The sequence below is a fragment of the Clarias gariepinus genome, chromosome 3 (genome assembly GCF_024256425.1).
Source record: "Clarias gariepinus isolate MV-2021 ecotype Netherlands chromosome 3, CGAR_prim_01v2, whole genome shotgun sequence".
Taxonomy (NCBI): domain Eukaryota; kingdom Metazoa; phylum Chordata; class Actinopteri; order Siluriformes; family Clariidae; genus Clarias; species Clarias gariepinus.
The window spans coordinates 26,680,384-26,705,621 of record NC_071102.1 but is presented as its reverse complement, the minus strand read 5'-3'; the positions used below and the strand labels follow the sequence as shown (position 1 = coordinate 26,705,621).

Sequence of the window (25,238 nt, the reverse complement as noted above, 5' to 3'; positions counted from 1 at the left end):
AAATTAGTCAGCACTGCTGGGAAGGATATAATAACTCGTATACTGCACATTGAAATATTTCAAGCCTTTTTTTGTTTCAATTCCGATGATTGTGGCCAATTCAGCTCATGCAAACCAAAAACCTACGAGCTCAAAATATTTGAATATTTCAGGTTAATACTGTCCGAGTGCTGAGAAGCATCGTACCTGGACTAAGCAGAAAAAGAGCTGGAACTTTTCTCAGTGTTCAAAAATCTTTTTTTCTCAAAAATCTATAGAGTATTTTAAATGGGAAGATTAGTAGCGATAAACAATAAAGACAAGTTTAGGGCTGACATTAAAGCAACCTGGTCTTCACTAATGTCTCAGCAGTGCCACAGGCTGATTGCGTCCATGCTATGATACATTCATTTAGTGTGCTAAAGAAGCCCAGACCAAGGAATCCTAAATGCATTTAGGATGCAACATACTTTTTAGAAGTTATTTCTGCATTTAGATAATTTTCACATGATATGCTTCATATATGAATATTCATATATGTGTTATGTAACAAAGTGTCTTTTAAACATGCCTTTAGCTTTGGTTATGTCAAAAATAAAAAGTTGTTTGTGAAAATATTTCATGCGCAAATCTCAGTTAGTTTCATTCCTTTATGAAGGCCAATAATTTGACCCTTTTGAAGCCATAACCTTTAAATGTTTTGGCCAGGTAGTATTTTTTAATATTTGGTGAAAGTTTCCTGTGAAGGAAATAACTCTGTCATGTCTGAAAGTAAGAAAAGCTTGTATAAGCGATGTTATACACCCTCTTCCATGCAGAAAGTCTGTTTACCACTGAAGATTTTACCTCCTCTTGGCTAAAGAACTTTTATTCACCTATATAGCCACAGGCTGGTGCACGCAGACAGCTTTCTTCAACTTAGACAAGAATTTTGAGTAGTAGGGTTGAGGAATTGCCAGACCACCACTTTTTCTCACTTCAATGTGTTGTGTGTCACTATCTGGCAATTATTAGTATTCACTCATTTACTTCATTATCTTCTGTACCTGTAGCCTCATTACCAGTTCTAAATAATAAATGATTCACCATCATATTTTACATATATATCAGATACATTTCCCTGGTTGCAGTTCTTCTTCAGTTCCAATTGTGAGGATAGTCAAAAAGACAAATACACACAGGAGGAAACTAGAAGTTCATAAATTGCCAAACGGGTCATTAAAACAGGTTTTAACTGGAAAACCATTGCTATTCATTCAGTGGACATCCAGTCATATGGTACATTTGTTTTTAAATATGAATTAGGGTGGTTGTCACTGCTCCAAACTACAGATAATGGAGGGGAAAAAACCTGATCGATATATTTCTGTTAGGTCCAGTAGATGGGGCTACAGACAAGCTCTATAGCCCGCACAGTCGGATATGAAAACTAATTTAAGACTGCTAACAAGCAGAATTAAAGCACTGAAAAACAAGGCACTACAGACAAATGCTCGTTTTCCTCCCTCTTAGCATTAAAAATGCCATCTTTAAAATTATTTAAATAGTGTTGGCTCCTATATCAGTTCAACATTTTCACACACACACTGCCATAATGGTATAAAATCACAAAAGACAAAGAAGAGTTCATATCAATTGTTTATTCATTTTAAAAACAAGATGGGGATATTTTTCAAAATGTGGGCAAAGATTAAAAAAAAAAAAAAAAAAAAAAAAAAATCAAGTTTCCCATCTGTCATTTCCTTGAGTGTGCCTATGCGCCGAACAATAGGGTCATCACAGCAAAAGTGTACGGACAGTCTGGCCTACAGCAAAGCCATTAGCTGACTGACCCACTGTTAGAGTAAGCAGACATGGTGATTGAAAAGTACCTAAATAAAGCCATTCTCCTTGGTTTTTGTGTGTGTGTGTGTGCGCATGTAAAATAGTCCTAACAAATGATTGCTTTTCTAAACTGGACTTAATATTGCACTCCCCAGAGATTCAGAAAACTAAATGAAAGAACATGGCTCCATAAAAGGGGAAAAGTGTCCTGGCCCCAACCATACTTCTGACAAGACTCAATAATTATAGTCAATAAATACAGTTGATATTTAAAAACCCATCCTGACCCTAAATTAAAAGTGACTTCGGGAAATGGAGAAAAGAGCTCTTTTGGTCCTTTTCATCAACTAAAATTTCGTTTAAACAGGTTGTTTGTTTTGTTGTTGTTTTTTTCTTTGCCCAATTACAACAGCAATATTCAACTGAATCATAAATCAACAGCATTACACAAATACACATCTTTTCATAATGGTTAAAATAATTCATTTTAGAGTAATGGAGAATAAAAAGTTATCCCATGATTGGACATTGTGAAGAAGTCATGAAGAACTGCTGTGTGTTATAGCCGTGGCTGGTACACTGGAAACCAGTAGGCAGCCATATCTGTGTGCTTTGACCTCTCTCATTCATACAGCTGGTGAATCCACAGATCAGGTTTAATTTGTTATATCTCTGTAATTTCATTAGTCATGACTTTTAACCATCACATTAATTACCCACAGCTTGCACTAGATAAATTTCCCATTATTTGTGTACAACTGGCACTTTACTGGATGCAGCAGTTGTGACCATTGAACCGCAGGCGCATCTTAGGTCTGTATTTTTCGAGGTAAAGAAGCTGTTTGGCGTTGAAGGCTCCACGTCTCTTTCTGAAAACAGAACATAAGATGGGTAAGCGGTAAAGCCAGCAGATGGGTAATACCAATAAAAATGTTATGTGCGCGCATTAGTGTTACATACTGCCGGATAAACTGCACTGCATCTTCATACTTCATCCCACTCTCGATCAAAGCCAAGGCCACAAGTACAGGTGCTCTAAAGGAAAAGTCAAACAAGCAGAAATTAATGAAACATTTATTTAATGTAGCAATTATTTAATTTCAGGGTTATTTTTTACTATTGTTATCCCCCCATTTAATTTATCTAACTATTATCCAATAGGTTTTGCTCGTAAGTGACTTTTCTTTCTGTGTAGAATCTTTGGCTGAGCCATAAGTATGCTTCATAATAATTCACCGCGAATTTTGGTGCAGTTAGTACGTTTCCATCTTTCCGCGTGAAAAATTAAACGGTTAATTTTTTGCTGGTCCTCACGGAAGCTTGCGGACTTTGCAGAACTTTGCGGAACGTCAGCGGAATGTTGGCGGGCATTCGCGGCAGCTCACAGCGCTTAACACTACATCTTATCATGACTCAAACCGCATAGGTGAGATAGGGGTATAAACACATTAGGGGGCAAGAGGGCTTCACTGTAAAGGAAATGGATGCACTGGATTTATAGTTTATATTTATATTTTAAAATGAAAGCGTTACAGTAGAATGGAATGCTTCCAAAATTGCTGGAAGCCAATAACAGGAAATGAAATTAAATTTAAATGAATTGCACAACCCTAAGTGATAGTATTATTGTGATTAATGGCATGTATCAAACTCTGTTATAAAGCTCACAACATGAGAAAAACATAAATGAACATAGTGGACTGCTCAGGCAGGTGTTCATATTAGTTTATTTTTATATCCTGGTGATGGCTGCTTCACTGCTGTGTTTCTTCTTTGTTGTTTAATGAATCCAGTAGGTTATTGTTTTCAGAAAAAAAAAAAAATGTTCCATAAGAACTCATAAAAGAGTGATGAAAAAATTTAATGAGAAAAACGCAACTGAATAAGTAGTGTCTCTACGATTATCTTCTAGCTAATTTTTTACCCATCAGTGGGTAACCTCTGGGTCAGGGTTTACAAGTTTCAACAAACAAACTACTTGAAAAGTGTATAACTTTGTTCAAAATCTGTCTATCATTAATGAGTAAATAGGATTATATGAAAAGCATTAAGGTTTACAAAGTATGCATGACACAGGAAAATGGGGACGACAGCTTTTTCCTTGTTCCTAAAAGTTTAACTCACCGACCCAATCCGGCCACACAGTGCACGGCAATGCAGCATCCTGGTTCATCATGAACTTTTGTCTTCACCAAATTTAGCCAATCATCAACAATCTGGGTGGGGGGTGGAGCTCCATCATCAAAGGGCCAGTCCTGTGGGGGGGAAAAAAAAATTATATATATATATATATATATATGAACAAGCCATGTCTATTTCAAAGCGTACAGCCTTTCTGAGAAGACTATGGAAATGAATACAACGGAGATGTGCATGTGTTCAATATCAATTCTGAGCTTTCCCACTAAACTAATTAGAACTGCTACAGAGAACGGGCCCAGGTGTCATCCCTGAGCTAAAAAACAAAAAACAAAACAAAAAAAAAAACAGTGAAAGCATAAATTTCTCACAATCACACAGCTCTACCGACCTCCTCACAGTCAAAATAACAAAGAATGTTAATAAATAAGAGAATGCAAAAGAGATTGTTAGCCAAAAAGGGAGGCAGTAGTCTAGAGATTAAAAGGTAAATCAGGCTCGGAAGATGAGATCAATAAAGAGGGATTTTAGGAGAAAGGGAGACAGATAACGAGTCACAGGGCAGCGAGTGGGAAATGAAAACAAAAAAAGGAGACTCTGGGTAAGCGCTCTGAGGCAGTACGTATCGAGTTCAGCGAAATGACGTACAACTCTAATGTCATCTGGAGGGAGTAGATGGGTTTTCTGAAAAATTCATTGTCGAAACATGGCCTAGCAGAGCAATCAATTATCGCAACAATGAGGGAGAGAAGAAAAAGAATGAGTGAGAATGGAAAGGCTGGCTGCCCGACTATGTTACCACTGAACTCAAGTTTCTGCTCACTACCGGCTTAAACAGGTTCTCTCTCTTTACTTAACACATGCCTTTTCTCCAGTCCCCACATTCTCCCTCTCTCGCGCACTCTCTCTCTCTCATGCTGAGACACACTCTGGCATTGGAATAGGATTGAAAAATCATGCTTGTTTTTATCATTTTGTACAAATACATGGGTGACAGGACTGATATCCACAGAATATTTCTAAAAATGAGTTCAATAACTGTTTTAAGACGCTGTGCTCTTTTCTCTACTTCCACACAGCTTTGCCTTTATTTATTTCCATTATATATATATATATATATATTCCATATATATCAGTTTTATTTTAATTCCTAAATTTCTTTAGCTTCGTCATGACCGAACAACATTCCAGAAATATAATTGAGAGTTTGCTGACTTGGGACAAACATTTACAGGCTTAAAACAAGAAAGGGTTGGAAATTTCCACCTTAAAAAGATGCTTTTGGCTTTTCTCTTAATCTATAAACCTCAGTCAGCCATAAAGTCAGGACAGAGAGATTTTGACTTTTCACAGCTGTCTAAATATTTATTTCACTACATTCATTTAAAACAGGCACAAAATACAGACTGTATGTGACACCATGATAATAGACAGCAATTTACAGTCTGGCAGTGGGGAAAAGGAAAAGGAAAAAAGGAATAAAGCAGTCTATCAGACCAAATGTTTAAAATCCATGCTGGGACAGTATAAAACATTCATGTGCAACCTCAAATCATCATGGTCCTTAATACATCCCAGTATAAAGGCCCCACCCCAAACCAGACGGAAAAAGGAATAAAATAACTCAGCAGGCTCTACTGCCTTGCCTGACTCGACTCTTCTTTCTGTTCCTCTCTCACAGCTATATGGCTGAATCACATTCAAGCATGACTGGCATTTTTTTTTTAACAGCAGCTGGCTACATTAAATTTGCAAAATTGATAAAGTTCTGTGTATTCCACGTAGCACTGCTCCATATCATTTACACTTTAGTTTCTTCATTAAAATACGGCTAGTGCGCAGCTGCATATTGATTATCATAAGTGCGTAATCTTGATAACAGTAAGACATAAAACTGGTCTGGAAGCAGGTTAACACAGTCTAAACAACCACTCTGTACAACCTGATGATAAATAAAAGATTAAGGCATGTAAATCAGTGGGTTTGTAAGTTTGGTAGAGATGGCATTTGAGAGTCTTCAGATGGAGACTATTTTGTGTTAGTGTGTGTCCTAAACCTGTTGCACTGCCTACCAGAATGAAGCTAAAGCAGCATTTTACAATGCAGAAAAGCCTACTCGGTGTAGGAGGAAAGGATGTGGGGACGTAAAAGACATGAATTTGTTTCCGTAGCGGTTACTTTCACTTTGCCGCAAGTATATCCAAGTAAACTTTGACCTGTAAATTCACAAATCTCAGACTTGTGAACCAATAAAACTTGAGTGAGTGAAACGGTAGTCTCTCTAATCCTGCTTTTTCCACCCCTCTCTGCCTTTAGGGATTCTACAAAGCACAACAATACAAAATCTGAACAACACTGGATTTATATTGACTTTGTCTTTTTTTTGCCCTTGAATTATGTTTTAAAGTTAGAAGCAATATGAAAAGAATACATTTCTCTGCTGTAAGTCACACTAGTGACATGATAAATGAATTAAAGAGGTGTGTGGTCACACACCTGTTACTCTTACATATTTCGTTGTTTTATCTGCTGCTCCACCTGCACTGAAACTCCTGTATAGAAGCTGTATGTGATTACACTTCTTAGTTTATTGCTATACTTGTACAGACTTGTGTTCTGGAAGAGGAAATGCTGACAGTGTTTAGTGCTGACAACAGAACTTGGCTGATACACCTGAGAGAACACTACACTTCTGTTTTACTGAAGCTTATAATACACAGGGGGTAGTTAGTCGGGATTTTCCTTGGTCGAAAGGGGTTTATGTAAGACGAAACCAGTTAGTCTGTGCATGGTGAGTAGGAGTTTCTCAGAGTGCATGTGTGTGTGTATTTAAGAGTAATTTGAGTGTGCTTATATTAAGAAACCTGAACGACTGTACTTACCAAGACCTGGATACCCTCCCTCTCCACCGGCGCCTTGTCGTAAGTGGCGTCACACACACGCACAAGTGTGTTTACTCCAAATTTCTTCAGTTCCTTGAGGGCAGAGTCAGAAGAGTACAGGTTACTTCCTTGTGCATTATACTAATACACTTCCACTTACAGAAAGACAAACAAAGACTCAGACACTCAAAGACAGACAGACACCCATCCACAGACACACTTACCTCTGTGAATTTGTTGAGCGTAGAGTTGGTAGGGTTGTGCGTGATGAGGAACCTCATGGGCTCATGGTTAATTTCAACAGCGGCAGGGCGGTTCATGTTGGCAAGACGACTTTAAAACAGTAATAAAAATGTTTGATTCCTGTTGCTTAAAAAAAAGATCTTTGGCTCAGATTCAGCAAGGACTTTTTGTATATTAAAATAAATAAAAGATTGAGTGTGGGTGAGATGGAGGGCACTGGACTACAAAAATAAAAAATAAATACAGAAAAAATGAAGGATGGTCTCGTCCACAGTGCACAAAAGGATGTACAGGACAGGATGAATGAAGATAAAAAAAGTAATAAAAAAAAGTAAATAAAAACAAAAACAAGACTATCCTTCAGTCATCTAATGAGACAACTGTAGATTACCCCATTCAGGAGAGGTGTTTCGGATTGACTGTAGAGACAGAGAGAGGCAGGGGAGGGAAAGAGAACTTGTTTGCACTCAGGCTGAGGACTACGCGTAATCCCAGGGGGATACAGGAGAGACAGACAGGGCCCAGTGCTAGCTGTCAGGGGGGTTTCTGGGTAGCGTAGTCCCGCAGGGGGCTGATGATTCACTTGTTCACAATGCTGAGGTGCTGAGCATGGCAGAAGTCTCCACTCACAAACGCCATAAATGTGCGGCCCAGATCTGCACGGAAACACTGTCAAGAAAAAAAGGGAAACCAAGTCAAAACTTGATAGTAGAATGAAACTGTAACGACATCTTCAAAATCAATGTTTGCAACGAGCAGCTTGCAAAAAGTCATATTACTTGACCTAAACATTAGATCTAATATAAACCAGCCATGAAACATGGTGCCATCATTTTCCTAAAAGTTGAATCTGGAAAAATGCGACAGACTAGCAAATTAAATATTAACTGTGTTACATTATAGGTGACCAAACTTGTACATAGTCACCAGGTTTTTTTTTTTCTATCTAAGGTTGGTAAATCATTTCAGTCTTTGTTCCATTTTAGAAATTCTAAACTTTATAATATCCTACATTGAATTTCTAAAAACAAAACTAAAAAAACCTCATTCAGAACCTTGCGCAAGCGATCTCAATATAAACTGCTCAGGATGTAAAATACACATGCAACACAAAAACACTGCTCCACACAATTACCACTTTGTAAAAATAATTAAACAGACTGTTCTATTTTCTGTTAATATATCATGAAAATTTTCCCCTTTAGTTTACGTGAATCAATTTTAAATTGAAAACTGTCCCATCCATTCGATTAACTAAACCGACCAACAAAGGACTGATTAAAATCGCATAATAAACTTTATTTGGTAATTTTTTTTAACAAATGAAGCTAAGCATCTCCACAACTGATAAAGCTATTGATCTCACTCCCATTCCAGTGGATCTGTTCTGTCTTTAACATTTAGTTAGTATTGACTAACCAGCGACAACGCTTCTGCTTATTTTTTATGCACTTTTTAGTCCACACCTCATCCACACCTCACTAACAATTACAACTGGTATACTGATATCTATATCAACCTCAATATTTACCCACTGAACATGGGGGAAAACTACAACAAATTAACGCAAAAAGAGAAGAAACAGCAGGAAAGCTGCCCAGAATGTTTTACACACTTCTATAATTTTTTTAGGGACGAAAAAAATTCCATACCAGTCAACTACTCATTGCACAAAACAGCCACTGTGGAAAAGTTGTGCAGTCACTCTTGACCTTTTGGACACAATTCGCAGACAATAAACATCTGTGACAGAACTTCAGAGAACCTGGGTTAGACTGTGACCATTTGACCTTATAATAAATACATAATGGTTGAACTCTGAATGATGGGCTCACTGTCAAACAGAGCGTTTTCAACAGAGACTAAGGTACAAGGTCGTGGGATTGAATCAAAGGAGACAAGGCAATGCGACCTGGTCTAGGAAAATCCAGAGAAGCATTCTCAAACTTGCATCAAAGAGCTGTGCTAAAAGCACTGGATAAAAGAGGATAACCAAACCTAAAGTACTCTCAGAGGGCGACTAAAATGCAGCACACACTACACTGTACTTAAGTAAATTAATAGGGTCATCAGGACCACTTCTACAGTGTATATTTCATCTTACCATGCAGTAAACAGGAATGCAGCTGTATAGACTGAACCTTTAAATAGTTTGTCTGATCTGCCGAGAAATCTTGCAAATCAAAGCAGCACATTTGCAAGCCTTCCTGTAATTACACTTCTACAATTCACAGATGGAGAAATAGTAATGTGTGCATGAAGAGAAATAGCTAATGTTTGGGATGGAAAAAGTCTCATACACTGATGAGTTATGAGTAGTAACATATTAGATAACCTAATGCCACTCTCACAAGATCTGCATATTCTTAACCGACCATAAAAAACAAAAAAAAAGTCTTTTACACTGACAAACAAAACCAACACACCCCACAAATGATAAATTGGTATGTGTTTAACGTATTACAACACACATTCTAATAGAACATAGAGATGTCCTCGAATGTCTTACCTTAAAGGAGTTTTAACCTGGCAGTATGGTCATGTGCATTGCGAGATGCTTTTCTGCTCACCATGATAGTGTGCACTGGATATTTTTAAAGTTTATAGCCACCACCCTGTCTGCTTGTACCAGTCTGGTCATTCTCTTTTGACTTCTCTCTTACCAGAAAAGGCCTTTCTAAGTGCTTTTCTAAGTGGTGCAACTCAAAAGTGTTTGCCCCATCATCTGGAGGTTGTGGCTAGAAGCCCAAAACAGAAAATTTGGATGCGAAACCCTAACTAATCATGGGGGTCTAAGAGCTGCATGCTTTCCGCCAAGTGTGTTAAAGGGCGGTCTGATGTCGCATGAGCAGCTGTGGTCATACACTTTACACATACCTTGGTGGAAGCATGTGATACTTTCTCCATGGTTGGTAGCTGTCTGGTAGGGTAGGGTAAACTGTTGGTAATTAAAAAAACTAGAGGGGGGTGGGGGGGTTCCGCCGACAGCACTACTACTCACTCAATGTTTTTTTTAATTCTTTTTTTATTTTATGCACCACAACCCTAAAGACAACTGTATATAGAAATCCAGGCATACAGCAGTTTTGGAAATACTCACACTCAAGTATCCACTAAACCATACCATGGTCAAAGTCAATAGCTGCATTTACATGGCCAACTGCCCTTTAACCTGACTCAAATAATTCTGAATACAAATTTTACTGATGATCCTGTGAAAATCAACAGAATACACAATATTATAGCTCTCTAATTAACTGCACAATCACACTAAAAATAAAAGACAAGTTGCTCTTTAGCAAGTAGCATCCCTTTAATCAGATGAGATTTTTGGTCTCTGATAGGACCATATGTTTATATGCTTTTAATTCTGCCAGTTAAAAGTATATTTACTAGTATAGCTAAATGTATTTAATGTTTCCCTTTGAAGGTCTTACACTATAGAACCTAGAACATAATCTAAAATAAACATACAATAAAAAGTTAACTCATGCTGTGTTTTGTGGGTGTTTAAAAGCACTGTTGGCAGGACGTCCCCCCAACTAACACTGGCCTCTGTGAGGTGTTTGCTGGGTTACAAACCAATGCCACGCAATACACCTCACCAGGCGCGCGCGCGCGCACGCGCACACACACACACACACACGCACACCAGCTGCATGCCGCGTGAACAGACAACGAAAAACGGGAACTTCTCAGAAATGGGTCAGTGTTCTGTGAAACGCAGCTTCTCGTTAACTAGCAGAGAGTTCACAGGGTACGCACAGTAACAGTGCCACTCTTCTTTTTTTACATTACACACTCTTCTCAGTGTCCTGATTATCTGTTCCTTACTCTCTTCTTCACAGACCGCTCTGTGCAGCTGGGAAATAGAGAAAACAGCTCGGCTGCTGTCTCCTTGCGTATGGTGTGATAACGCATGATAATGAGGACGACTATCTACGAAGACAGAGAACACCCAAGTACAGAAAGCTGATAGCGGCTGGCAGAGCTAGAATCCTAAGAAGGATGACTTGGCACTTTTCGAACTGGAGTATTCTTCTTATTCATAACATATGCTACTACGAAAGTTAAAATGAAGCTGTGCTTCCTGTATAACAGAAGCAGCAGTAACAGTAGTAGTAGTAGTTGTACATATTCTACGATAGTAATAAAAGATAAAACTAAACACTTACTTTTAAAAGGAATTAATGCTACACAAATCTGGGATTGTGTTACAAAAAAGTATAACATAAGCTTGCCGTGTTTATCAAAAGTGGCTTGAAAATCTCTTTTCCTCAGTGCCTTGTTCCACTTCTCCTTTGCATGTAGAAAACATGGGGGATTAAGAGGCTTTGGAAGGGCCAACATGCATACCCCAGAGTGCTAATCCCCAACAGATCCCTTCAATTTAAGCTACAAATCCTTCCAAGGCACTTGAGCTGTTCTGTACACATTCATGAGCTGCACAGATACCCAAAAAGCCAGGGTGAGAAGTCACAGCATGCAAGGACTCATAGGACTACAGTGTTGCCTGTAAGGAGCTGATTAGGAGAAGGATGGAGGCAGAAAGATAATGAGAACAGAAAAAGCTTCACTTTTAATCACCACCATGAAATGAGCAGTAAAATAACTAATGAACGAAGAAGACTTGAAGACGTTTTCCTGTCTAAAATCTTGCAGTGTAAAACAGCTTAATAAAACCATTGCCATATTAAAATCTATTCATGTGTAGTGCCCCCCCCATACATCTGTAACAGTATGGTTACTAATGAAACAATAATATATTAGTATAAAGACCTTGCAACCGTGTGTCCAAGATGCTAGTTTAGAAAATTTATTATTAGCAATCAGAAGGAAATTCAACACAAGTGTGTGGCATAATTCCTCATACGAACGAAGCCATGAAGTGATATAAAGTGGAGTATTAATTTGAAACCAATTGATTGCTAGAATAAAACCAATTGATTGCTAGAATAAAACAGCACCAATAATGCATTTTTTTTTTTACTGATCAGACATTTTAATACTGAACAGTAATGTGTGTAAGCCTTGATGTGAGCCGATAATTATTAGCATCTGTTTGTTTTGCTTAAAAAAGTAAAGTTGCAGGTGGAGAACAAGAAACAAAAACAAAACACCACCATCTGAATTTTGTCCAAACCCAACCACTGTACAACAAAGCGTACAAAAGCTTGGTCATATCCAAGTCAGCTGTATAGGCTAGCTCCTTCCCAGGACAGGGCTGCAGCTGTAAAGTAAAGCTTTATCTCAGACTGGCTAAGGATAGGTTGGGTGAGATTAGTGGCCTTGGGCTAGGTTACTGCAGAACAGCAGCATGAGAGAAGGAGATAGGACACATGTCAAATCACGTACCTATACACATCTAGAAGCGGTAGCCTATTTACTCATATTTTATCCCAATTCATAATTTTGAATTTTTTTCAGCTTTTTGTCATTTGCTTCCAACTTCAAGTATCCTTCTGGGTCCAAAAGAATCAGGCAAGAGCTCTATGACCAGTTCTGCTTTAATGTGCTGACACTGAAATTTGTTTTATTGAAAAAAAGAAAAAAAAAAAAACAGGTGTGTTTTAAAGTCTGCAGTCTGTGAGACATAAAAGAAACCTTATTTCTAGATACTTCTGTAACGTATTCCCAAAAAATATTTTGAGACATACAAAAAGGCAGACTCTAAGCCGACACTCCATTCTTTCCATGACCTAATCATGTATGCTAAAGAAAAAGTGCTTTGTGTCTTTAACTTCTGGAAAACACAGGCTCAAAGACAGACTTTTTTTTTTGTTACCTGGCAGACATAACCCAACAAATATGCAAAAGGTGTTCACACCTTGGCAAGACATCCATCAGGTACTCATGACCTAAACTTGGAAGGTTACATCACCTAACATGGCCAGGTGAACTTTCGTAGTTTAAATATTGAATTTTAAATGACATTTTATTGGGTTTTTACAGGAACTCAGATTTGCTGCTTTGCTCGTAAACGGACAAGAAGGCTGTGCAGCTGAATTCACTTGTTGTATAGCGTGAAAAAGCATGCCATTTTAAAGAACACTGAATGTAGTGTGAATATCACCTACCACTCCCCACACTGACTTGACTATTTCTGACATATAGCTTGCAGTGGTTACAGTGCAGGGCTTAAACTGCAACAACTAATATTTTTGTGCATGTATTTGAGGTGAACTTGAGTAAGACGACAGAAATCTGATTTTTAAGCCATGACTGATCAGACATGTGCTGCGCCAACACACAACTACAAATGTTAAGCTTCTTATATTTGTTTAGTTTTATTTTTACTTCAAAGCAATATAAATTGTATTTTATGGCTAACGATTTAATTTCCAGGTGACGCTTGCTCATTAATTAATTCTTTGCCAAACTGTTCTGTCACAGAATTGAGACACTCCAACCTACTCTTGGTATCCGAGTTTAAAATTTCAATGTCGCAACAACCCAAATTCAAAGAGTCTTATCATTCTTGAGGACAAGCATCAGAGGACAACTTCCATAAACTGATGTGTGTACTGTATACCAATCGCACTTGGAGGTAAAACATCCACCCACATACCCAGACTTTAAACCCCACCCTTTCCTGATTGCAAAGGACAAACATTCTGACCCAGTACACACAAACTGTGTCCTCAGGCCAAGGTGACAGTGTTCCCCATGAGATAGTGCCGTCATTAATCGCTGATTCACCAAAGCTCACCAAAAGGGCAAAACAGTCTATTGATAACGGTGTACATGAAAGCACACTCGGCATCCAACGACTGGAAACTTTCCCCCATGTTTGTGTTAAAAGTGTACGGTAAGTGCTCGTGATGACATCCACGCAGGTGCAGGAGTCAGCACAGGTACGGCCTTTTTTTTTTTTTTTTTGCATTAAGGCAAAATGCATTTAAAAAGTCTGATACAAGAAGTCTCCAACATGTTCCCTTCCGGGAGTTCGCTCAAACATCCTGGGATGTGTGATGCACGCACGTGACAATGTACGCCGGACATGTGATTTAATTTCCTCTATTGAACATCTTCAAATCTTTGTTACTCGACCGTTTGTATGTCATTCATGGGACTTACTGCAAAGTTCTCATGCCCATACACAAAGCAAACAATTTTGCGTACAATTATTATCCAAAAGTACAATACATAAGATGTCTCCAATGGAGTCTAAGCATCGCTTATAGGATTCCATTAATAAAAATACAAGACTTTCGATTGTTTTAAACTAGGGCCGAATAAATAGTACAACCCTGCTCTAAATTTACAGATAAATGAAACTTACAAGTTTTTATTACAACTAGGCAGGGCGCTCTCTTTCAATTACACCCACGTGGGCTAAATTTCCTATACCTTTAGACTCACGTTGACATTTATAAGCGTTCCTCTTTTTTTTTTTTTTTACTTGGCATGCTGAAAACCTGACATTGATTTAGTTGAGATGTAACCATGACCATTGTCCAAGTTCCTAGACCGGTTTAAGCTGCTTTACACCACCATATACCATCAAGTCACACAATCCACACAGCTGCCCCAACACCAACCCACACAATTGCCCTAACATTCAAAAGGTTAAATTCCACCATAATGCTGATAAGAGAGCACCTCGGCCAGTGACCAAACACAGACAGGACACTTTACGCCTTCCAGCGTGCATAGCTGCTCATACACACTGATGGATCGAAAAGAAGCACATGAATAAATGACAAGTTAGGAAAAATCTGAAAACATACCACTCACTGTGCATTCTTCTTGCCCGAAGGTGTTTCTACGCAAAACTAAGACCTCTGATGCTCAGTTTCCGACAGTCCCAAAAAAGATTAAAGGTTATGCGTTGCCAACACTCATGCAGGAATTCAGTGGGAAAAAAAAAGAAAGGTTTTCCTTTTATATCCTTTTTAAATTCTACTTAACGTTTAAAACCTATTCTGCATGATGACAAAGAGAAAGTTAAACTTCATTAAAACAACTTGTACTGGCTGCTAAACACTTAACTATTGTCTTGACACTAATGTCAGCTGAATGTTTTTTTTTTTGTGGTCTGGTTTGTATGTGCTAAATCAACATACACGATTAATGAAACTTCACTACAGGAAGAGGAACTTGAATTGACGAGAAGAGAAACACCAACACATTAAATTCTGCATATTCATCAAACTCAAGGGACAAGAAGTGTCAATTCTCAGAAAGACACTTCTTCAGAGCTTGCACACAGATAAAGGTTGAATACAGAATGAAAGTTGGCCGACGTCCATATTTAGTACGGGGTTTCTTGCATTTTTAAGAAGGCCTCAAAGAATGTGCACCGCTATTAACTAGAGTTAAACACAGATCAACTGGCCTGTGACCGTAATCAGACGATAAGCCTTAGATATTACCAATTGTTCATCATGAGTGGGTTTTATTGCCGTGCCAAGTTACTGTCGTGCCACTCGGAAGCATGTGCATGCACATGCCCCTTGAATGGCACGACAGTAACTTGTTTACACCATAATCTTGAGATCACGAGAAGCTACTACACCCATCAGGTGCGCTCAGTTAAGGGGTGCACACTTATAGCAATCATAGCAGCACTAGCCTGTCATTTGCATTGGTGTTTCATTCCCACCATGTGCAGCAGTTCACAAAGCTTTTAATCTTAAAGGAAGCACATAACAGCGTTCATTTTCGTTTTCAGTTGGATGTAAAAATGCTCTAAAAATAGTAACCTTGAAAAAACTGTGACCTTCGTAAAGTTCTCAAGCAAATGTAAAACTAACAAAATGTAAAACTAACAATGGCTCTTGGAAAAACAGGTATCTGCAGGTCAATTTCTTCTTTTTAAATATTGGAAATCAGTGATGACCAAGAAACCTGCAATGACACAGCCATATACAGTATTTAATCGGAGATAAAAATAATCCTGAGAAATATAGGCTTAGGAGCTATAAATACACCTGAAGCCAAGTGCTTAGGGCCACACACATTCCAGTGGCCTGTCTGCCGACATTCCTTAAGTGTTTTCTAACTATAAAAGAAGGACTCGCCCTTAAAATCCGCCTTAATATTTTACCATGTATCGCTTTTTATTATGTACAGATATCCGTTTATACTTAAGAAAACATTATATGAACATCATAACCTTTCAGCATTCATCATGTGAGATGTTGATCGATTTCTTATCAATTACAGAGCCAACTCCTGACCACAGTTTGATGAATCGCACAATCATCATCAAAGTCGCAAATGCCAGTGCCTGTAGAGATTCTTTGAAAACAGATGCTACCGGGCTTAAAGCTTATTTATGCTTCTGCTTTAATTGGCATAGAGCGTATTGCAAGTGGCCTACGGTGTTGTGAACATGTATACTTTTGCTTTACCACTTTTAATTAGTCTCTCCTCATTTTGGTCTATTGAACTTAAATTGAATAATTAAGGTGTATAGAAAGAAACATAAATCCACAGGAGAAGAAACTGGAAAGGCAAAGCTAATATTTGGTGCAATCACAGTTGTTCCAGCCTGTGTCCCTGTGACATTAAGTTACATTTCGCGGTAGGTTGTAGGGTACACGACTACGTGAGGTCTGCAGCAAAGCCTTAATAAATTAGCCTTACTTCAGAAACACACAACGGTAATCTTGGGCGTCACAATCTCAAGATTTATCAAACTAACAGACACGATGACGCGACCACTAGTAGAGATAATACAATCACAAGGCATTTGGCAGGTAACATTATAATGTAATCCAGCTGACCAAGCCCGACTTAAAAGTGATAATCTTGTGTTATGCTTATGATTTCTGTGTAAATATATTGAAAAAGAGTGTGTTATATTACTAGTTACTCACTCACTCCTTGTCTATAACACTTTCATCTGTATACAGGGTCGCGGGGGGGCCTGGAGCCTATCCTAAGAGACTTAGAGAACCAGGCAGGGTACACCCTGGACAGGGTGCCAATCCATTGCAGGGGACACACACATACACAAACCTAAACGCTCATTTACACACTGTGGGCACTTCCGGAGGAAACTCACTAAACATGGGGAGAACCTGCAAACTCCATGCACAACTACCCCCGGTGGGAATCAAACACGGACCCTGGACAGTGCTAACTTGTGCTACTTCTTTAAAGTCCCCATGCTGCCTTATTACTAGTTATTAACAAAAGTAATATACAACATTAACAAGTTACTTTTGTTTATAAGTACATTAATTAGGATATATAAGGTATAAAGTATTAAAAGCGTTTATTTTTGCTGTTGGGTTGGAAATCATTTGAACAAATATGCAGAATAAAATAAATGACAAGGTTCTCTCCTGAATGAAAGAGTTTCAAGGTTTTTCACATTACAGATTATTTGAACACATTAAGGAAGACAAATATTGGAGGGGGGGGGGCTCCTTCAAATGAATAACACAAATCTAAAACTTGAGCAAATGAGCAATAATCTTAACAAAGACTTTACATTTTTGCATTGCTCAACTCCTACTAGTCATTGGTCTTGACTGGTGTAACCCTACTGGTGGTCCCATTTGCTGACTACAATATTCCTGAAAGGACAGTTCCAGTTATGAAACAGATCAGAGAAAAAAAAGCATCTACCTGCAAAAAAACAAAACAAAACCCTGCATTAGGGAATATTTTAATAAAGAACATAAGTTCAGGGACCTAGAGTGCACAGTGTTAGCAGGTGTACATGACAACACCAGCAGCAAGAGAAGCACCACTGCCAAGAGACCGTGAACAGGGGATTGGTGTCTTGTTTATCCTATACACTTTTACAGCTCATTAATGAGGGATTAAAAACAACCAGCAGGAACAAGAGGGGGATATTATATATTCATAGCCTCAAATCAACTCAAACGTGGCGGAACATGTGGTTCGGTACAAAATCTGCTGGAAATCAGCTGCATGATATAACAGTCAGATGCCAAATCTCTGCCATTCATCACTGACCACTGGCAGACTGAGGAAAACACTGCCTGGTGTGAAGGTCACCAGAGACATATTGGCCAATGACCACGTTGCAGAGTATGTAGAATATCCGGCTATGGCCAGTTTACTCCTGATCAAACACAGAGGCTGTCAAATATCACTGTTAAAAATATCTGCCTTACTTTACAGCCGCACTAACAAGGTGACAATGACATCTCAACCAATAAAGTTCTCAGTGGCAATCCAATGGGACCGCTCCCATACTCTATATCTTACCTGAACAGAAGTTCATGCTTATTGCCTGACGAGGTTAACTGAACAAAAACTAAACTGTACCTTAAAATAAAAGACATTTCATTTAATTAAATAAGATTACAGACAGAATGAAAAAAATAAAAAATAAATCTTGATAGAAAGCAGGAAAGAGAATCACACTGCTTGTAGCTTGCTATTGTGAATGCAAAAGAAAATACTTCAATAGTGACAATGCAAAAGTGTGAAAAAAATACTGCACTGTTAAACTGTGAAGTTTACTTCAATCCCAAGACATCTAAAACCAAAAATGTGTGTAATATCAAAAGTTAACACATATTTGCAGTGTTTACCTGTGAAATTTGTAAAAATTAGACCATAAACACCTTATCATTTGGTTGCACACTGCGAGTTCCTTATTTAAGGACATGAATAACAGTGCTGATGGTTATTAAATTGCATTGGGGCACGACCAAAAAAGTTTTTTTTTTTTTACAAAGACAAGAACAGCACTTTACCAAGTAACAGTCAATAGCGCACACTGAGAAGCCCTGCTGTTTAGATGGCAATTCTGACCTGCTTTTTGTGAACAGACACTTGCAAATGCTGCCACAAGTCGGCCACTTCCTTTCTGTTGCCACTTCTGTGACAGTAAATTTGTAAAATATTAGGCAACATGCAAACACAGGAACCGACTGTGTTAAGCCAGGTGCTTCCACGCTCACTGTTCCATGCATTAATAAGACATGCAAAGCAAGACAAAACAAACATCCACTCTAAAAATACTCAAGCCACGATTTTTCCTGAAATCTGATCTTTGAATTCAGGTGCACTGCTTATTTTTTCCCCATTCATCAGAAGAACCCATGTAGACTCAAAAAACGGTTTCAGATGAATGAATAAACAGTAAACTAACTATTCTGAATATTAACGTTGTTCAAATGGTTAAATGAAAAAACAATTGCTAGACAGATCCATTTGAGGTAGGCTATAGATCTATGTTCCATTTGTGGTCCTTGATCTAGAATGTTCTGTGTAGCAAAGCCCGAAACCTTTAGAATAGGATTAAAAGAGGCTGGATAGAGGTCATTCAGATCTTCTTGTGGAAACTGTTTGCATAAATGGATCATTTAAAATACAAGGCAGTCCAAAGTCCTGAGATGTTTAAGAATTTCCATGGAAAGGACAGAAATGTTAACGCTTGACAATCATGTTCAACCCTTGAGATAAACTTGAACAATGCATTTTTTTTTTTAAATATTACTAAAAGAAAATATAGTGTATGCTCAAAAAGGAAATAATTCACAAACCTGAAGCAACTAAATCAAACATTTCCAGAGAAGTCAAACGGTTCATGTTGGAACCAGGTGCATACTTGTACAAGTTAAAAGAAATCTCTTTATCTATGTGGTTTCTGTCCACTTTCCACAAAACATTCATCTAACAGCAGGCAGTATTTCAAGAGTAGTGTCATGTTTTAAAAAGAACGTCTGTGAAACAATTCAGTAAATGTTGTTTATGTTATTTGTAGGCTTCTTTATTTTGAGCTATGGGTTTTTGCCATTTGTGTAAAAAGTTATTTTCTTTTAAATTTCAGACGACAGAGCATTTTGAGGAAAAGGAAACTGCAAAGTAGACACTACTTAGCTACTTAAACCTTCTTAGCTTCTTTTGCTTCCGTTAATGAAACAGCGCTGGGATCTGTGACAGATGACATTAAGCAAAAGTGATATGGCCTCCGAGTTAAACGTTAATTATAGGATCGTATTTCGATATGTCGAAGCCTACAGGACTTGCATTCCTAAAGAGTAATAAGGTGGGAGAATGTTTAACCAGAAATAAAAAAAAAAGTGTTAAATGTCACTGTATAAAAATGTATATAAAGTTAATAGATTTAAATAAGATTGTTGTAAGGTTACTGTACTTTACTCATCCATGCCTTCTAGTTCTCACTCACCAACTAAAAATAAAGCATCGTCAATGCCAAACTCCAAAGTGACAAACGCTCTTATGGGTTATTCTAAGTCATCAGACTTAAAATTTGAACTGATTAACCAGTTCAGAGCAATTTAATCACCCAAAAACCCTGTAGATTGTTTACAACCACAGTGTTAGTCTTGTTCCCTTACATTACTCGTCTATGTAACCAAGAATCGATATTGGCACTATCGGATGATTTTAATGCTGTAAAAGTGTACTGTGTTGACCGACACAGATCTTACACTAAATGCAACTTTCAAACTTAAATCAGTCTTAAATCACTCAGTAACAGATTTAATCAGACTACAAAGAAATTCCCTGTACTGGCTCACTATCATGAACTGGCTGAGCTCCAATATCGATACGGTATCGAACAGTGTCGGGGCTCGTGCACAAATGAGCAAGAGAGTGAGTAAATAAATAAATTAATAAATGTGGTCAAAATCATCTAGTCATGCCCTTTGAAAACCACTGGAAACAAACTGAATCACAGCACATTCCTTTATAGTGTATAGAGTGCACCATTACGCCAATCATGTCGCTTAATTTTTCACAATAGCACCTCTGGCAACAGTGCCAGCTGAAATTTTAATTACAGGTGTATCATCATTTTAAGAGTAACAACTAATATAGGAACATGTATGGCAGGTAAATCACATAATCAAAGGTTAATAAAAAAACAGCTGACGTGTATAAATGTGCTGAAGTTTTCCATCATGGAGGTGTCTCCAAGACGAACGACTTTGCCCTTTCCGGTTTCTCGGTAACATCCCAAGCTGCATTTTTTCATCTCGTCAACTTTAAGAGCAAGCGAAAAGAGAGAGAGAGAGAACACAGTGAAAGAAGAGGGGCTGACGAAAGTTTATAGGTGCTATGATGTAAGCGATAAAGGCAATTTAACTGCGAATGATTTGCAACAATAAACTAATAATAATAAAAAAAGTGGCAACACTGTTCTATGTTTTTCAAAAGAAGAATTGTTAATAAGAGTACTCAAACACATTAGCTAGAGCACTATAGGGTGTCTCAAAAGTCTCTATACATAAAGTTTTTTTTTTTTTGTGATTCAGTGGTAAAATTCTCGCCTGCCATTCGAAAGACCTGGGTTCGATTTACACCCAATGCCTAAACCCCAGCCACTGGATGCAATGCTGGTCTCAAGCACGAATAAACTGCCAGGAAGGGCATCCAGTGTAAAGTTGTTGTGCAGATCGGGTGGTCCGCTCTGGCGATCCCTCGATGGGAGCAGTCGAAAGACTAAACTCATGATCCATGGGTATTTCTCCAACAATAAAGTGTTATGCCCACTTACACAAGGAAAATTATAGGGTAAATCATGTTATAAAATTCCAATAAAACTACACACACAAGCATATATTACATACCAACATTCTAAAGGTGTCGAGGATAATTAACACCTCAGGATGACATTGAATCAATTTAATCTCACAAGTCTAGATGTCTTCGAAATGGTATGAGAAAGTGTTAAAGTTTATTAAGTACTAAAAAAAAATGGGGAGGGTCTTTACTGTAAGCACTTCTATGATCTTTGGTTGTCTGAATAAACCTTTTTGTCAACAAAAGATTGCCCTTGCTCATGCCCAGGCTTGTCTGCAGCACTTGTTCAGACTTATCACAAATCCACATGCTTCGTAATCAAAAGGAGATCATACCTGTTAGAGCAAATTAACCAGCTCATCTCATCTCCTATATACATCCGCAAATACATCCAGAGAGATCAAGACTGAACAGGATGTTAGATATTAGCAGCAGTTCTGTGAAGGAATGACTGGTACCTAAACTCCTAGCTTTACTGCAAATTTATATATATATATATATATATTATAGATATAGCGAACACACAAAGACGCGTGTGATCGAGAAATCGTGTTAAACTGCTCGTAAACCAGATCTAGCCAAATAGAAGACTGAGCGCTATTTACTCATGTCATGCTGCGTTTCCAGCCGGCTGAAGCAGCGGTCTCAACGTCAAACTGGGCTAACACGGACAACTAGCAAGCTTAACATATATACATATATATTTTAATAGGATTTTACAAAAAAAAAACTAACAAGTTGACAATATTTGTGTTAAGCAGTAAAGTCTGTAGTTTTTACAGCTAGCTACCTGGCAGGCAAGACGGAACGCGTGGCTGGTCAGCTAGTTAACCAGCCAGCTAATCACGCTGAACTAAAGCACACTTCTTCGTGGCATATTTGTACACTATATAATATATAATAAAAAACTATTTTATAATGTAAATTATTCCACAGAACCGTTAAATAGATAGCTTTATTTATGCTACGCTAGAGCTCGCTAATGGCTGCCACATTTCCCCGTTAGCCTGCTAGCTAGCGGCAACTGAACGCTAGCTAACTCCTGAGACGGTGCCACTGAGGGGGGAAATACTTTTTAATTTCTTAAAAACGTTCTTAAACAATGCTAGAAAGAGGGATATATGTTTACAATACGGTTACTTACAACAAACAGGCTCAACATTGAAATCCCGTGACAATCGCTGAGAAGGCGGATAGGAGCGGGTTTTAAGCGCTAACAGTTCTTCCTCTTCACACACACTAAACAACTCAGCTCTCTCGACTCAATAGTATGGGGGCGAGGCTACGCGGGCTCGGGAGTCGATTCGCCAAGAGTCGATTCTCTCTCTCTAAAAAAACAACAACGACCGAACCAAATAACAAACATTGATTCACTAGTTTGGGGAAAACTAATTACAACGAAGCTGGAAACAGAAATTAATGTAAATTATTTTTCATTTTCTCATTTAATTGTTTTTGCTAAGTATGATTATAATTACCTTTCCAAATATAGCACATAAAACTTGGTAATAAAAATGTCAAGGTTCAGTGTCAATCGTCATATCGACCAAACATTTAATTAATATGGCAGTGTTTATCTTAACATTAAATCTTTACTACCTTGAAGCAATAAAAGGGTGGTGTTGAATCAACTTGTGGCATCTGTTCTCGACTTCGGATTTGGATTCAGAGTCGGTTCACACATATCCGGAATTGAACCCGCCGATAAAGCCAGCCGGGTACATAGTGACGTCATATTTACGTAAAACCCCTATGACAGTTTTTCCAGGGGCGTGGCGGTTAGAGTGACTCCGTGTTAATAAGATTTATAATAATGAAAGTTGACTGATATTTAACTATCCAACTGATATTTGCGTAATGTACATCCGACTCGACACGTGTTACAAATATTATTTTAAAGAAAAAACTGCTGTACTTGTACGACGTCCAAGATATGCCTCAGGCCTGAATGAGTCACAGAGTCAAGTGACTGGAAAGAGTGAGCCATACGTGACGCAGAATGAGAGATGAAAAGAACATCTTCAGTTCACGCATGACCTACTCATACTGCTCACTAAATCAGCTCACATTCACGGTCATTTCCTTTCAAGTTTTCATTTTCTTTGCTTCTTATCCTGTGTATCCAGGCGGGTGACACCCTGGATGGGGGTGTCTGTAGCCGGAGCAGGCGGGTGACACCCTTGATGGGGGTGTGCACATATACAGTACCATACCAAAATAAATAAATAAATTACCATTCAGATAACCATACCATACCATTCTTAAAAGCATACAATTAGATAATTACTGCAGTGATTAACACATTTTATCTTGCAACAATTCTCATTTATTAAAACATTCATGTCAGAAGACATCGCATGGTTATGGAAAACAAACTGTAGGTTTAATTTATTAACCTGTAACAAGCAAAGAAAACAACAAGGGAGCTAAAACTACTTGAATTGGTTTAAGAAAAGTCATTATAAAAAACCTGGAAGGATAGTGCTGAACCATAAACCTGTGCAAGAAATGTCACAGATTAAAAAAATAAATCGAGATATCTAATATGTCTAATATCTAAATCTAATTTTGCATCATAAAAATCTTTTGAGTAGAAGCCATATTTTACAGTGGAATTAACAGCACTTTCACACACAATGTGAAAGAAACCTCACTGGAGTGGGACTAAACGGCTGCGTGGCATTAGGAAAAATACTTGTAATTGGGACTAATGAGAAAAATTACTTAAATTTGCTAGGAAGCATAAAAACTAGACTTTCGAGTAATGGAAAAGGTAATTTGGACTGATAGGTCCAGATTTACCATTTTTCAACCAACACAGTGCTCAGTTATGTGACTATACTTAGATGATGACCTGAATGTACTAAATGACCAGGTTATCCTTTAAATTGATATTTTCTTTCCTAATAGCACAGGAAAATTCCAGTACAAAAATACCAAGTTTCATCAGGCGTAAATTGTGAAAATAGGTTTTGGAAGCATAAAGAATTTTTTTTACTCATCAGTTGGCCACCAGAGAGAACTGACCATAACCCATTAAAAGTCTTGAGAGTTCTTATAGAGTGGATCATCTCTCAAATCTTCAGTGCAAGGCCTCAACCATTAAAGCAGCTGTGGAGGAAAGTAAATGTTGTGATCATGCATTATGTTGTCAAACCCATGCCATATTAAATGCTTGCCAAAATGAAAGTAAAAGCCGCTCCAGCAAAATATTACTTTTGGCAACTATTCATTTGTATATAACATTTATGATAAAATGTATGACTACCATGTTTACTTCTTTTCAGATTGGAAGATAGGCATCTAAAAGTGAAAAGAAAAATTCAAAGTTTTTTCATCTTTTTAAAGAGTATTGTTGGTTAATTTGAGGATGGACTGTCCCAAAAACAAATAGCTAGGAATATTGAAATACCAATACAATTAATGTAATTAATGTTCAATAAATTTAAAAAAAGCATCAAACATCAACTCACAACCAGGGCCTTCTAAAAGACGTCTTTGTGCTGTTTGATGATCTGTTGAGAACAATTCTGGCCAGTTGTTGAAAGTGTTTTATTAGCAAAACATTACATAAAGAAGGATAGAATAGAATAGAAAAGAACATATTTTTTCTTAATGGAAAATATATTGTATAATATGACTTATAAAAGAAGTTGTCATCAGTCACAGCACAATAAAAAACAGTGT

General features: G+C 37.8%; 1 protein-coding gene across 2 annotated transcripts; it reads right to left on the bottom strand.

The window, feature by feature from the left end:
* Positions 1-1,604: 1,604 nt before the first annotated feature.
* On the bottom strand, positions 1,605-22,803 carry ptp4a2b (protein tyrosine phosphatase 4A2b). Of its 2 annotated transcripts, none has more exons than XM_053492227.1 (7): positions 22,696-22,803; positions 7,459-7,736; positions 7,049-7,157; positions 6,825-6,917; positions 3,928-4,058; positions 2,764-2,838; positions 1,605-2,672 (listed from the first exon to the last, which is right to left on the bottom strand). In XM_053492227.1, exons 2-7 carry the CDS (start codon positions 7,461-7,463, stop codon positions 2,570-2,572), a joined length of 516 nt encoding a protein of 171 aa, XP_053348202.1. In that variant the 5' UTR covers positions 7,464-7,736; positions 22,696-22,803; the 3' UTR covers positions 1,605-2,569. The 2 variants fall into 2 exon arrangements, with proteins under 2 accessions (XP_053348202.1, XP_053348201.1); XM_053492226.1 differs by lacking the exon at positions 22,696-22,803 and adding an exon at positions 14,798-15,085.
* Between the last annotated feature and the right edge of the window lie 2,435 nt (positions 22,804-25,238).

Bases quoted from the DNA above. Each gene is read 5' to 3' on its own strand.
- ptp4a2b (XM_053492227.1), bottom strand. The intron at 2,839-3,927 runs GTGAGTTAAACT...CTTTTCCTTTAG, and splicing joins TGTGTGGCCGGATTGGGTCG to AGCACCTGTACTTGTGGCCT. The intron at 2,673-2,763 runs GTATGTAACACT...TTCTGTTTTCAG, and splicing joins GCAGTGCAGTTTATCCGGCA to AAAGAGACGTGGAGCCTTCA.